Raw genomic sequence first — 16,259 nt, forward strand, 5'->3', positions numbered from 1 at the left:
AAATAATGCCCTCTATGGTTTAAAAATGTACTAAAGTAAATACAATTTGCAGTGTAAGTGAAAAAGATATAAATCCAAATTACATACAGTTGCACTGCTGCAAAAAAAGCAAATACTGTTTGTGCACTATGTTTGCTGTTTGGAGAATTGGAAATTGAAGCAACTGCAACACATATTACACCAAAGAATGCTTAAAACGAGCAATGTGAAATGGTACCTGGAGGCAGACTGCATTCTGGAAGACATGATTAACCAGATGGCAGCTGCACAAACAGACACACCACATAAATAACCACGGAAAAACAAAGAGGTCGGTCCATTAAAAAAGTCAATGCTAATTTCCTCAACATCACAGATAACCATCCATTATTGTCTCATGGACATTGTGAAGTGAATATCAACAGAGGAAGTCCTCTACAAAATTGAAAAGATGCAATCTAGTAACTAGATGCCCAACAAAATCAAAATGTCCTATGGCAACCGTCCTATGGGAAAGTGTGTCCTGGGTACCTGGTGACTTTATGCATTCAGCATCAGTCCATCACATGCTGATGGCCACAAGCAAATTGAGAATGTGACTATAGTTATATTCCTGTGAAAATAACTGAGAGCAACTCACACTTAGACAAGTTGTGCAGTGGGAACCAAGTTCCTTGGCCTGATTGTAACTATTGAAGTATCTTGATATGAGAAGTGTTCCTTCATTCCCAAGGACCGAGAGAAGACAGAAATTTGTCAATGGTAAAGCCAACCAAAAGCATAGAGGCCTGTCTTTTGAGCATAAACCCCTATGACCCAGCATTGGTTTAGATCATATATCCAAAGATAGTGTTAAGTACACGTTTGGACCTCAGCCACTGGGGTCCATGGACAAAAAAAATGCATGGGGTGACAGCCACAAATTAGAATTACCAGGAACGTATCTGCATTTAAAAGATAAAAGTGAAAGACCAGTAAAGCAGAAATCTTAATGAAAATGCTCAGGAGCTCTTAGAACTACACTTAAGCATAAGTGACCATAAAGAACAAGATGGGTGACTTCCATGTTGACAAACAGGATCTCCTGTAGTGGAGTTAAATCAAAACACCAGCCATGACTTTGCAAACAAAACTGAAGATGGGTCCCAAAAACATTACTGAGAGAGGCTGAGTCTCAGTAGGCTTCAGAGATGCAATACTATCAGCAAGCTTTAGTCCAAAGTTATGTAACATAAATTGTGCCGACCCAAAAGCATCTAGGAAGCAAATGCATTGTATAGTAGTGCACCTTGTATTATTTGTATGTTGGGCCACATATGGAATGTTCAAGGTTACTCTTCCATCTCCATGATAAAACCTCCTGTATGGACCAGAAGAGGATCCCACTCCAGTGAAGGCGCCAATACTTACTTTAAGTAACTGAGTCAGGTAGAAATCAATGAAGTCTCGAGGCTCCTCAGGAAGTCCATTCTTCCTGTGACTTTCAATCTCTTCCTCCACAAATCGGCTTTGAAAATCGTTAAGCCTAAACACGGTTTGATGAGGTCCTGGAAGGTGCTCCATAAGCCATGGGAAAGCGTCAAAGAGCTGGAAAAAAAAATAGTAAAATACATGCTCAGTTCTATCTCTCAATTAAGATGTCAAGTCAGACACAGTTGTATGGGTGTACAAACTTGAACATTATTCTGCACGAGAGTTTGAGAACTGTTAGACCTGTCAGCCTTACGGATGTCTTTCCCCAACCCTTTTGCCTTACTCCTCTGTTTTTGCTAAATTCATTTTTGTTTGCCTTGGGACTCTGCACACTTTACCACTGCTAACCAGTGCTAAAATACTTGCGCTCTCTCCTTTAAACGTGCTAAAATTGGCTTACACCCAATTGTGCATTTAATTTATTTGTAGGTTCCTAGAAAAGTGATACGGCATGTACTCAGGGACTTGAATTAAATGCTACTTGTGGGCCTGCGGCATGTATTGTGCCTCCCACTTGCTTATGTGTGAAGTTGTAAACTGCCATTATAACCTGTCAAAACAAAGCTTCTGCAAGGACTAATCCTTCCTTTTTAATACATTTAAGTCACCCATAGGATTGGCTCTACACAGCACTTAGGGCAGAGCGCTGTTTATTTAATAAGTTGAACATGTACTTTTAACTTTTGCATGTCCTGGTATTGAAACACTCTTAAATTCAATTTTCACTAATGCAAGGCCTTTCTCTTTCATAGGATAACATTGGGTTACCTCATCAAATGTAATAAGTGATAACTTACAATTGGGAGCAGGCAAGAGAGTCCAGGTTAGTTTTTTTTGTTTAAACCTCTCTTTGTTAGTCCAGTTGGATTTTAAGTCACAATACTGAAAATGCCACTTTTAGAAAGTTGGCATTTTCTTGTTCTAACCATTTGGTTCCTGCGGCCTATAAACTGGGTCACATGACTAGGTGTAGCTGCCAGTTGGTCTTTGTGTATTACTCCCAGACAGTGAATCAAAGGGGGAATAGGTATTGGCATGATGGGCCATTTCTGACTTGATAGGCGGACGGAGATGTCACCTACCACACTTGGACATCACAAAGACTCTGCCTCAGTGAACTCACAAAGGAATTGACACTTGCACTTTGTGTTCCCTTACAAGCTGGAGCAAGGGCAGGGAGGCACGAAATTCTAGACACACTTAAAGGGAGAGGACTGAAGAAGCTTCTCCCACTTCAAATTTGCACTAGGTATAAATAATAGACCATCAGACCCAACTCTTCAAATTACTTCAGGACCTGTGGAATTTGGCAGGAAGAAGGACTACCCAGGTGTGAAGTCTGCTCTACTCCCCCAGCTCTAATCAGCTGACCGAGGGCTTCTTTGCTAGCCAAGGCCTGATGTTGCTGCACCAAGAACATATGCTGCTGTAAGCTCTCCAGCTGAATCCTGATACCCTCTGTGGACCCAGTACTACTTGAAATCACCAGGGGTCATTCGGCTTGCTCCCTGTCAAGCCACAGAGACATAGCAGGCTTCATCGATGTCGCCGCAACTCCATGTATCTTGATGCAGCACAGTGCAGCTTGAAACCAACACCAGCCCAGCTCGATGCAGCTCGTCTTCAGTACCTCGCAAGCACCAGCTGTTCCTTTGAAGCTGCTCAACGCTAACACCCGCCGTGCGCAGCCCACCTTGTCCTCAACACTGGCACATTGCTGGGCTGTTCTTTGCAGCCACAGCTGCTTCCTCAATGATGACTCTTACCTAGCATCCAAGCTTTGTTAATGGCCATCAACTTCACGGTTGCTCCTCATCTACAGTGCCTCTGTACCAGTTTTTGCAGCTTGACGCAAGCACTTTGCACCTAGACTCCCAGGACCACGAGGTATTTTTTAGCAGACTGACCTTGGTCCTGTATCCGTCCCGTGCTCCATTGCAGTCGGCCTAAACTTTTGACCACTGCAACCAGATGGCTGGCAATCTGTCACAGTGAAAAGGATATTATCCAGCAAAAGTTCCACAAAACAGCACGATCAAAGTGGCAAATGCAGGGCTTCAGATGACTCCAGACCACATACCAGTTGTCCAACAAGAAATGGCATAATTCACAGCACTTAACAAGTGACTGATAGATGCCAGCCTGCAATATATGTGGCTCTTTAAGGCCAGACTCACAATTATATTGCAAGACAAGGTTCTCTTCTTTGAGAGCCCAAAGGTGTCCTGGGTCTGTGCTGAATAATTATAAAAAGGAGACAACTGCTGACCCAGACCCCCTCCTTGCATACTGAGTGACTAAGGCACTAAATAAAAAAGAATCTGACAGAATTGTCTGCACCAAATCACCCTTCTAAATGACACGAGAAACATTAAGTGGACAGTTTTAATGGGGTATTGGAGTTTAGGGTTTTTTGTTTTGGATTTTTCAGAGCTGCTTTGCAATCATGCAGCTGGGGTCTGCCTGTGGGTACTGGATGGCTGGTTTCCTGCTGGACTGGAAAAGCCTTTCAAGGCAGGATGTATACTTAAGCATCAGATGATCACAAAGGGTATATGCAAATAAGGGTCAGCAAACTGGGCATGTATCTAAAGCTTGGGTTCCAGTCCTTTAAACAGCACAGAGGTGCTAATATAGGTTCAATAGACACATTCATCCCACCAAGAAATACCTGAATAACATTGTAAATGGCAAAGACATCTTTTTACAACAGGTTTGTCTTCATACACTATAGGAGCCCCAAGACATGGAATCTATTTTGTTAGTTTAGAAACATACATTGATAAGAAGAGTAGATTCATTCTGATTACAGGGCACTCAGACAGCAGGGAAGTGATGTCAGGTGGCATAGTTGCTCCAAAATTATAACCTGCTAAGTTCTTAGCTGCGATATCCTTTCTGCTATCTAAATAGCCACAAGTTTCAGTGCTGCTAGGCGAAGATTAGAACTGCTTCTTAGATACTGTTTTGGACCGTTCACACTTCCCATTCCCCACATACAAGCAGGTGAATCAATATAGCATATGCAAGGCTGAATGGCACAATGGGCATTAATGTAGAGTCCAGTACCTAACCTAACATACGTTAGCTAAGACCAGATTCTGTGAACTACCAGGATGCAACATGATACAACCTACATAGAATACGAGAACAGAACAATTCCTGACCACAATCTACTGATCCTATGCAATTCCTGGGTTGTATAATGCACAAAAATTCTATATTGGAGGTTACAAAGCACCACTTTAGAAGAAGGAGCCTTCATAAAAACAATTATAGAAGCCAGCGGATGATATTTTCAGGAAAACGAGAGTACACTTCAGACTCATTACTGGAATGGGAGGCCATTAAAGTGGCCATTAGGGATGGTTGTATAAAAAATTAGTTGGAGATTGCAAAATCTAAGTGATGAAGCTAAATATACTAGAGGAAACCATAAAGAATTTGGAGTGGGCACGCTGTTGCATTGAGGTAATTGGCATAGACTCAGTAAGGAAAGGGAGAAATATGCAACCATACACACCCACATGAAATGCGATTGGTCAGGTGGCATCCTGGCCTGGTTAACCATAGCTGAGTTGAAAAATCATCCGGTGGCGCCATCTATACCCTAATCGAATTAATAAAGTGTTTGCAGACTATACATCATGTTACACAGAAAATCAGACACAGCCTTTCCAGCTGAGATTGCTGCCTACTTGGGTAAGGTATCAATTAACACTATTACCCCTGAGCAGACACAGGCAATAAACCTCACAATTAGTGTGCAGTAAATAAAGGAATTAATCTAGAAAATAGCACCAGGAATAACTCTGGGATCTGATGACCTGATTGGTGAATTCTATCAAATGAAGTATGCCCTGCTTCCCCCACATCTCTTACAGATGTACATTTCAGCTCTAAAAAAAGGTTTTCATCCTGGCTGATGAGGGCTGAAAGCCCAAAACCGGTCCTAGGATACTTGTTTCCAGTCCAAGGAGGACCTTGGGCGCAAGGTCGAGACTGATTTGCATATGGCTGGGTCCAAACTGGAACGGCATGGTGAGCAAGAAAACAATGGATTTAGGCCCAGATCTCTGAACTGGGGTGAATGTATGACATTATTCTGCATTCTGTCCATCAATTGTTCTTTTTTCATTTGTCACCCCGAGTGGGACGAGTATGCCCAGACATGGTTCCTGTGCTCTCCATGCCACTGGAGTCAAGCTATCCTGGCTGATGAGGCTGAAAGACAGAAACCGGTCCTAGGATGCTTGTTTCCAGTCCAGGGAGGATCTGGCAAGACAGTTCGGGCTGGACTGTTCCCATTGGGCACAGGGTCAAGACTGATTTGCATATGGATACAACAAATTAATTAAAAGTAATTACCAATTTATTATAATATAATAATTAATTAATTTCAAATACTAATTTAAATTAATCATTACAATTACTTATCTTTTAATACTAATTAATTACAAATTAATAATTAATTAATTAGGAATTAAAAAGTTACGTAACAATTAAAATCTAATAAACAACAAAAACATAATTATCAATTAATCAATTAAATAAAATTAATTGGCAATTACAATCTAATTAATTACCAAATGACAATTATTTAACAATTAATTATAAATAAATAACACTACATGAATTAACATATTTAATTAATTATAATTAAATTACTTCCCACCCTATTCCCCTATAAACCCACAACCCGCTACAGAAATTAAATTTGTTAAATTAGCATAATTATCAAATAATCAATTAAATAAAATTCATTGTAAATTAAAATGTAATTAATTACAAAATAAAGATTAATTAACAATTTATTATAAACAAATACCAATAAATAAATTAACATATTTAATTAATTATAATTAAATTACTTCCCACCCTATTCCCCTATAAACCCACAACCCGCTACAGAATTAAATTACGCAAAATTTAAATAACATTAAATTCATTAATTAAATTACATTATAACATAAATAAACACTTTTAACACATGAAATACACTATAAAAAATTTGATATTATTAAATGTTCAATATTTTTATTAACCTATATTATGTACTTCGATATTTTGACTATCTATATTTTAAAATTCGATATTACATTACTTACCTTCAAAACGATATTTTTGATGTCTATATTCTGTCCATTCGATATTTTGTCCAGCCTATATTTTGTACTCGATATTATGTCCATTCGATATTGTGTAGTCGATATTTTGTCTGTTTACCCTCCAGGCCACTGTAGTCAAGCTATCCTGGCTAATGAGGGCTGAAAGCCCTAAACCAGTCCTAGGATGCTTGTTTCCAGTCCAGAGAGGACCTGGCATGACAGTTCGGGCTGGACTGTTCCCATTGGGAAAAGGGTTTCAAGACTGATTTGCGTATGGCTGGTTCCAAACTTGAATGGCATGGTGAGCAAGAAAACAATGGATTTAGGCCCAGATCTCTGTACTGGGGTGAATGTATGACATCGTTCTGCTTCTGACCATCAATTTTTCTTTTTGCATTTGTCACACCCGAGTGGGACCGCATTGCCCAGAAGTGGGTCCCATGCTCTCAATGCCACTGTAGTCAAGCTATCCTGGCTGATGAGGGCTGAAAGCCCAAAACCGGTCCTAGGATGCTTGTTTCCAGTCCAGAGAGGACCTGGCATGACAGTTCAAGCTGGACTGTTCCCATTAGGTGCAGGGTCAAGACTGAATTGCATATGGCTAGGTCCAAACTGGAACGGCATGGTGAGCAAGAAAACGATGGATTTAGGCCTAGATCTCTTTATTGGGGTGAATGTATGACATTGTTCTGCATTCTGACCATCAATTGTTCTTTTTGCATTTGTCACCTCTGAGTGGGATCGGTTTGCTCAGACGTGGGTCCCATGCTCTCCATGCCACTAGAGTCAAGCTATCCTGGCTGATGAGGGCTGAAAGACAGAAAATGGTCCTAGGATGCTTGTTTCCAGTCGAGGGAGGACCTGGCATTACAGTTTGGGCTGGATTGTTCCCATTGGGTGCAGGGTCAAGACTGATTTGCATATGGCTGGGTCCAAACTGGAATGGCATGGTGAGAAAGAAAACAATGGATTTAGGCACAGATCTCTGTACTGGGGTGAAAGTATGACATTGATCTACATTCTGTCCATCAATGGTTCTTTTTGCATTTGTCACCCCGAGTGGGACGGGTATGCCCAGACTTGGGTTCCGTGCTCTCCATGCCACTGGAGTCAAGCTATCCTAGCTGATGAGGGCTGAAAGCCCGAAACCAGCCCTAGGATGCTTGTTTCCAGTCCTGGGAGGACCTGGCCTGACAGTTCGGGCTGGACTGTTCCCATTGGGCAAAGGGGTCAAGACTGATTTGCATATGGCTGGGTCTAAACTTGAAGCCATGGTGAGCAATAAAACAATGGATTGAGGCCCAGATCTCTGTACTGGGGTGAATGTATGAAATTGTTCTGCATTCTGACCATCAATTGTTGTTTTTGCATTTGGCACCCCGAGTGGGACCGGTTTGCCCAGAAGTGGGTCCCATGCTCTCCATGCCACTGGAATCAAGCTATCATGGCTGATGAGAGCTGAAAGCCCGAAACTGGTCCTAGGATGCTTGTTTCCAGTTCAGAGAGGACCTGGCATGACAGATCGAGCTGGACTGTTCCCATTGGGCGCAGGGTCAAGACTGAATTGCATATGGCTGCGTCCAAACTGGAAGGGCATGGTGAGCATGAAAATGATGGATTTATCCCCAGATCTCTGTACAGGGGTGAATGGATGACATTGTTCTGCATTCTGACCATCAATTGTTCTTTTCACATTTGTCACCCCCAAGTGGGACCGGTTTGCTCAGACGTGGCTCCCATGCTCTCCATGCCACTAGAGTCAAGCTATCCTGGCTGATCACACCCGTTCCAGGATTGATTATATTTTGACCAGTAAGTCTTTGCTCCCCTCTATACAAAAATCTGAAATTGGCTCCATCTTTATATCGGATCATGCCCCTGTTTACGCTGTTTTGGATCTTTCACATGTCTCCTCTCAATTTAACCGATGGAAACTTAATACTTTTTTATTAACAGACACAGTTTTTATTAAAGAAGCTACCACTTTTATTAATGAATTTTTTTAGCTTTAATAACCCATTGACTACTTCTGTTCCCAACAATTGGGATGCTTTTAAGGCTGCTTTTCGTGCCTTTACCATTTCTTATGTATCAAAAAAGAAGAAATCCACAAGGAAGAAATATGAAGAACAACTATGTAAACTTAAAAGCTTAGAACATATGTATTTTACTTCCCGATCATCTGATGCCCTTCATGATTTAATTAGAGCAAAAAAATAACTTAACAAATTAGTAACAACTGAACCAGGTAATATTTTGCTTAAAATTAAATCTAAATATCATGGAGGGCAAAATAAAGCGGAGAAAATGTTGGCTAAATATTAAAAAATGAATTCTGAACGTAAGACTATAGGACCTATTCTTAATGAATCCACTACAAAACTAGTATCATCAGATGAAGACATTGCTGAGCTTTTCCATGACTACTATAAATCTCTTTATTCTGATGATACATCCCCCACTACTCAAAATCTAACAACCTTCTTCTCAGGCCTACCTTCTCTTCCATCTTTACCTGATGAATTTAATGCGTTAGAAAAAGACATTACTCCTCAGGAGGTAACTAATGCTGTCAAAACCCTAAAAAAATCAAATGCCCCAAGTCCTGATGGCTTATCTATAGAATTTTATAACACTTTTAGTACCATTTTTGTTCCCAAACTCCTCCAACTTTTTAACTCTTTTATTGCTGACGCAAAAGCATCTGGCTCTTTTATGGATGCTTTAATTGTTATCATACCCAAACCTGACAAGGATCACTCCTATTGCAAAAACTATCGCCCTATATCACTAATTAATTATGATTGTAAAATGTTTTCCAAAATTCTCGCATCCCAACTTGAAACCATTATTCCTCTCTTGATTAAAGCTAATCAAGTTGGATTTGTGAAGGGCAGACTGGCATCTGATAATGTTCGAGTGTTTTCTAATATCATTTCTTATGGCAAAAAATATAAATCTCCCCTTGCAGCCCTGTCTTTGGATGCTGAAAAGGCATTTGATCGTATTAACTGGCAATTTATGTTTCAAACTCTTCAATGGTTTGGTTTTGGCCCCTCTTTTATTTCCTATATTACACTTTTATATATCCAGTCACTCCTCCTCATCTCGTCACCCTTATTTATCTCATGGTGGGGTAGGTTAGATACCATTAAAATGATGATTGTCCCTCATGTTTTATACACACTGTCTATGCTACCTGTCAGAATTCCCAATTCATATTTTTCTAAAATTAACTCTACATGTACAAAATTTCTATGGAACAATAAACACCCACGAATTGCTCTACATAAACTCATTTGTCCTAAAGACGAAGGTGGTGTGCGTTTTCCTAATTTTATGGCTTATCACTTTTTTGATTAAACAATCTTTTACATTAGTCTATGATTTTGTGGAGTGTCCTGGTCCCAGAGGGGTTCTTTTTGAACGCTCCTCATTAAAAGATTTCTCTTTTCAGCAGGTAGTTTTTATGTCAAATTGTGCCTTTTTGTCTACTAATCCTATTTTAAAATACTCCCGATCTTTACTTTATAATACTTTCTCTAGGGACTTTACTCCTTTCAAATCTTTTTTATCTTCTACTGTATGGTACAATACATTTCTCAAATATGAAGTTAAATCATTTTACTACAAATACTGGAAAGAAAAGGGTATTATTTTTGTTCATCAATAATTACACAATAATTCTATTGTTCCCTTTCATACTTTACAAACAAAATATCAATTACCTGATTCTTCTCTTAATGAATATGATATCATTGTTAATGCCATACAATCTCATCTAACTACTTTTTCTCTTCCACCTCACACACCGTCTATCCCCTTCTACACCTTTATACTCCATATTTTCAACTCACAGACCTCAAGCCGCTCTTGTTTATAAGTTATTGTTATCAACTGGTATTGAAAGACCTAAGTCTCACATTGAAATTGCATGGGAAACTGATTTGTCCATTTCTTTATCTGTCTTTACATGGGACACTATATGGTCCAAACTTTTCAAAGTTTCTGCTGCTGCTCGTATAACTCAATCTTTGTATTTTATTTATCAAAGAGCGATTATTCCTCCTAATAATATTTGTAAATTTTCACCAACCTCCTCTCCATTATGTTGGTCATGCTCCACTGAAACAGGCACGTTAATGCATCTACTTTATGAATGTTCTAATGTTTTCTCCTTTTTAGGAGCTCTGTTTGGAATATTTGCATGCTTGTGTTTAACTTTAATGCTACTTTAACATTTGAAAATATTTTTCTTGGATCTTTATCTCCTAATGTTGATGTTGCATCATCTGCTCCCAGATTATCCTCCTGGAAAGACAATTCAAAAATGTCTTTATTAACTTGGTGGAATTTTATTGGTGATGAACATAGAATTGCTACAGTTTCCTCTTCTTCTCTTTCTCATAAAATTAAAACAGATCTTCTTTGGCTTCCTTTCACTACATATCTTTCTTCACACTCTCCTATACATTAATTCTTTTTCTCCCCTTTTCTACACTAATGTGTACCACCATTTTAGTTCTTTCTCCCCTGTCCTCTCTCTATTTCTCTTTTCCTCCTTCTTTCTTTCTTTTTCCTACTTTCCTTTCCCCTTCTCTTTTGTTATAATATTCCTATTTTATTATATGCTATTTACCTGATTGTTTATCCTAATTATGCAATGTATGTTTTATTATGGTTTTTACCCCTTCACCATTTTATTGTTTCCATTTTCTCTTTTTTCATATGTATTTGAAAACTTAATAAAAACTTCTTGAACAAAAAAAAAGGTTTGCAGCAGATGATATTAGTACAACAACTACATTGAGGTGTAAAACATTTATCACAGGTAAAAAGTACTCACCATGGCCCACACAGAACCTAGAAATCTTGCTGTGTAATTAGTTCCTTCAATGAACTGGTGGAAGGATTTGTCGTCGCTAGAGAAGCGATGCCCAAAAACAACAGAAGAGATCACATTGGCAGCTGAATGGAAGAGGATAGGTGCAGGATCCACGGCTATCCCTGAGAACACAGGATGAAAAGTCAAGGTTTACAGAATGAGACTAGTGATTAAATGTGTATTAGGGATAGAGGCTTAGATATGAAGTAGGACCAGATTAACAAAACATCTAAACTATAGGTCAGAATTTCACTCATGTGGTCTAATGCCTACATTGTCAGTAAATATATAATTGATCAAATAATTCCATAATTTCTGCTTGGAATCTTTGACCGACAGTATTTTCATGGAGTACTTGCATACATGGATGTCATTTAGAGGTCGCCTGGAGTAGCAGCTGTGACACCAGGCTTATTCTTGTGATGCTTGGAACTAATTTTGCGAACCCTGGCCTCAAAGTTGGCAAACACAGAGGCAATAACACTGGGGAAGCTCTGCATTGCTTAGTTTTTGCTTGATTTTAATTGCACCAAGAGTGAAAAATATGTTAATGTTTGCTACTAGTATCATAAAATGCTGAGCACACTTAGCTAGTACAGGACCTTTGGTGGCAGCCTTGGTTAGTAAAAAATGTTTAAATCTGTGTATATTATATGTTCTTCCAGGTGAGAGAGTGTTTATGTGAAAGAGAGTGTGTGCATGTGTGAGCATATGTGTCTGTATATAGAAGCATATGAGTGTAATTGATTGTGAGAGAGATTCATTGACAAGGAATGAGTGAAATTGTGTGAGATTGAGTGCCAGTCAGTATGAGTGAGTGAGATTAAATGTCAATAGCTGGGGAAAAATAATAATGAGTTTAAAGGGGTGTAAGAGAGTGTGGATGAGAAATTGTGAGTGAGAATGAACAGATGTGACTAACAATGAGTTAGAGACTGAGTGTGAGTAAGTGATGGGAGTGTGAGTGAAAATGTGATATAATGCTTGTGAGTTGTAGGTTGCCCTGGCATTCTGTATGTTATTATTGTCTTCTAGAGACACCCAGGATAAGATACTGCCACTGGCATACTTGAGGCAATTCTTAGCATTAGTGACACCTGTGACAAAATAATGCCTCTAGCACGCTGGAGGATATTCTTGATGTAAAGGTGACAATTGTGAAAACCTGCCACTGGCATACTAGAGGTAATTAAAAGCATATGGGGCACTCAAACAAACAAACAAATCAGCTTTATTTGGTGTAAGTATTGTCACCATAAAAGCATACTATTAAAAGAAACATTTAAAATTAAAATTTTAAAACATCCAGATATAAGTCGGGGAATGAGATCCGCGTTACATTGAGTTGCAAGATGTCAGATTACAATACAATAATATGTGCAAAAAAGCAATCTAGCCCAAAAAAAATTAAATGTACAATCAGGGGGGTAGATACGGCAGTTCATTAAAATATGTAAAGTGCAAAAACATGTGTAAATGACTCGAACTACGAGCCATCGTCTAATTGTTCGTACGACAAAATGTACAAAAAGCACCCATGTAAAAATACTGACATACTTGTGGAATGTCTAAGCTTGTGGGCACTGGGGCACAATGCTTGTGTTAGTAGTTAGTAGATAATTCTTATAATAAAGGTGGACAAACGAGCATATGTGAGGGTGGCAACCATTACAATTTGCTGACCATGACATGCTGATGTATTTTTTGACATAAGGGTCACCTCTGGTGTATGGACAACATACATTGCAAAATTCTGGCTTTAGAACATTTTATGTCACTTTTATATAAGCCACAGCCATGACATGTGTGAACATCCATGACAAAAGGATCATGGCCCTGGAACAATAGAAGTCAACTCCTGGGGAATGTCAAGTTTCATTGGCCTGGCATACCACAAAAAGATGTAATTATTTACTAAGTGCTCTGCCAGCGCATTTGGCATTTTAGCAAACTTATGTGGAACTTACATTTTAAAATGCACTCCTTCCTGAAAGAAGGTCAATGAGCATATAGTTCATTTCATGTGATGCCATTAAGATCAAGGAATATGTGATGTCACTGCCACTACCCCTGACATTGTTCTAAATCGACGCCTATGATCACATGTGTAGCTAATAACATACAACATATTAAAAATAATAAGCATCTGTCATTCTAAAGGGCATTTACATCTGCTATCTTTATAATTTTGGTTTCCCCCTCGATATTCCATTGTTTTCTAAATCACTTCCTTGCTGCCTCACCAATATTGTGGGTGTTCCCACTGATTCCCACCCTGAAAATACCTTCACAAAAAAGTGGCAAATACCCATAAACATGCAAGGGCATTCACCAAGCTCTTCCGATTGTAATGCCCACAAACACAGCCTAAAAATAATCGGATTTGCTCATGCGAACATTCTATCATACTGGTGGGTGTTCAAGGATGGTAATCTCATTTACTAGCACAAACTAATAGTATTATATGTTATGGCATTTGCACTGGATGCCTGTCAGGATATTCCAGCATAGATTAGCAAATTGTGCAGCACAAATAAGGGACATTTTGTGGCACATATTTCGAAATTTTGCAGCATTTTTGCGGCACTTTATTTTTGCTATTCTTCCCAGACAATAAATTTAAGGTAAAAACCTTAACATGTTGAAATGATTGAGACAGAGACCCCAAATGGCTGTAGCATTCAAAATATACAACATGTCTGTGTGCTCCTTTGGAGATGAAGGGGGTCATTAGGATAGCGGTTGGTAAAACAGACCACCATGGTAGCATACCCGTCCCACTCGGGGTGACAAATACAAAAAGAACAATTGATGCACAGAATGCAGAACAATGTCATACATTCAAACCAGTACAGAGATTTGGTCCTATATCCATTGTTTTCTTGTTCACCATGCCATTCCATTTTGGACCCAGCCATATGCAAATCAGTCTTGACCCTGCACCCAATGGGAGCAGTCCAGCCTGAACGGTCAGGCCAGGTCCTCCCTGGACTGGAAACAAGCATCCTAGGAACGGTTTCGGGCTTTCCGCCCTCATCAGCAAGGATGGCTTGACTCCAATTGCATGGAGAGCATGGGACCCACGTCTGGGCCTACCTGTGGCCCTCGGGGTGACAAACGTAATATTCAGGCCTGTACGTGTGGCAAGAGTTTGCTGAATGGCTGCCCTCATGATGGAGTAAGGACATCGATCAGATCGTATCCAGTTGTATAAATTACGCTGTTCTCTGGATTGCCCGATTCATTCAGCAAACTCTTTCCACACATACAGGCCTGGATATTATGTTCCATGGATGGTCTGGGCACCACCACCATTTATAACTACTGAATAATGGGATTTGTCCTCAGTTAGCCCTTGCCACTTTACGGGCATTGGTATAACCAGGTTTTGGACTGCAATTGAGCATTGCAAGATTGATGAGGGTCACTTCATCTGTCCCCTTGTCCTAAGGAAGCTCTGCAAAGCTGAGGTAAGAAAGCCCCTTGTTTACCGATAAGCCGGATCGAAACGTCGACGCTACCCCCTACAGCACCTGGACCAATTTCCCCGTCCCCATTACCCCTGTTTACATCCACAAGGAAGCTCTCCTTGCAAATTCGAATAAATGAATAATTTGCATGTGGCCAGGTTGCATCTAACTGTTTATTGGATATCGTTTTTGTACAGTCTTGTAAATATAGGCCCTTTACTTTTCCACACTTTGAGCTCTCTTGACTCCTATATATACTCGAGCACGCTTTCTTACACGTTCCCTAGAACATTCTCCTACCTTCTTGACCCTCTAATGATTGTTCCTTTAAATAACTAAATAAATATATTGTAATTATAATTAGTGGTTTATCTGCACATATATTTTCACGATTTACAGACGTTTGTGAGCTGATTAATGTAAACTCAAATAAATTGAAAATTCTGTTAATCTAGCTCTTCCTTAAATAATTGGTCCAGGACCATTGTTTCTTTATAATAGTAGTAAAGTAAAATAGAGCATGGCTCTTGTATAATAAGTTTAATTTTAATGTACAATGTGTATTACAACGTTTAGAATTTGATCATAATAACCAAATAGATTAAGTTGAAAAAATCAATACGATAATGCGTATAAAGTGCAAAGAAAGGTACTGAGGCATAAATCAGAAATGCCACAAACTTTCTAAGGCTAAAGCATTTGACCTAGTAATAAAAAGCAAGCATTCCAGTCGCAATCTTGCTCCTCTTCCAATGCTCAGTTCCCATAGGCTGCTGCACACTGCGTAGGCTCCTAGATGCCAATCCCGACACTGCTCTCATGCTATACTATTACCCAGCATAAGAGAAGCACTATTTTTGGTCTGAGCAGCCTGGTTTGCCATTCATACAAGGCCTGGGAACCTGTGTGTCCTCCACCCGGCAGGGGCAGCTTCTTCATTAAGGAGGAGAGTCACCTCTCCTACTGAAAAGCCCCCCATGCCCCAGAGATAAAAAATAAAAAGGCAATACAGTTTAATTTTCCAATAACCCTATTCCAAGCCGAGCATCAGGATGGGGCAGGCAGTTGAGAACTGGCAGCAGCAGAAAGTAGTTATGGGCAGGGCACTTGTGTTTAAGGTGTGTTTGTTGCTTTAGCCAGTCGCCTTGCAACGGCAGCCAGCCATGTGCACTTTAAACATCTAAAACCCTGCTGTCTTGGACACCTGAGTTGAGACCGAGCAGAGGCCTCCAGTGCTCTTTGGAGTGCTGAGAGAGTCTTCTCCATTCAGTCCTGGTGCTGCTCTCATGTAGGTTGAGAGCAGCGCCAGGATTGGTTAGGAGAGTTGCTTGGGGCCCGCCCTGG

At 39.7% G+C, this 16,259-nt stretch overlaps 1 protein-coding gene across 1 annotated transcript in view; it reads right to left on the reverse strand.

Moving 5' to 3' along the window:
* The window catches only part of LOC147684139 (cytochrome P450 2J4-like), a 119,002-nt gene that overhangs the window by 46,490 nt on the left and 56,253 nt on the right, over window positions 1-16,259 (reverse strand). The window contains exons 4-5 of the mRNA XM_086944529.1: window positions 11,407-11,567; window positions 1,390-1,566 (exon numbers count right to left, since the gene is read on the reverse strand). Of these exons, the coding sequence (XP_086800655.1) occupies window positions 1,390-1,566; window positions 11,407-11,567 (338 nt within the window). The remainder of the gene's footprint in view (window positions 1-1,389; window positions 1,567-11,406; window positions 11,568-16,259) is intronic.

The sequence above is a fragment of the Lissotriton vulgaris genome, chromosome 11 (genome assembly GCF_964263255.1).
Source record: "Lissotriton vulgaris chromosome 11, aLisVul1.2, whole genome shotgun sequence".
Classification (NCBI taxonomy): Eukaryota; Metazoa; Chordata; class Amphibia; order Caudata; family Salamandridae; genus Lissotriton; species Lissotriton vulgaris.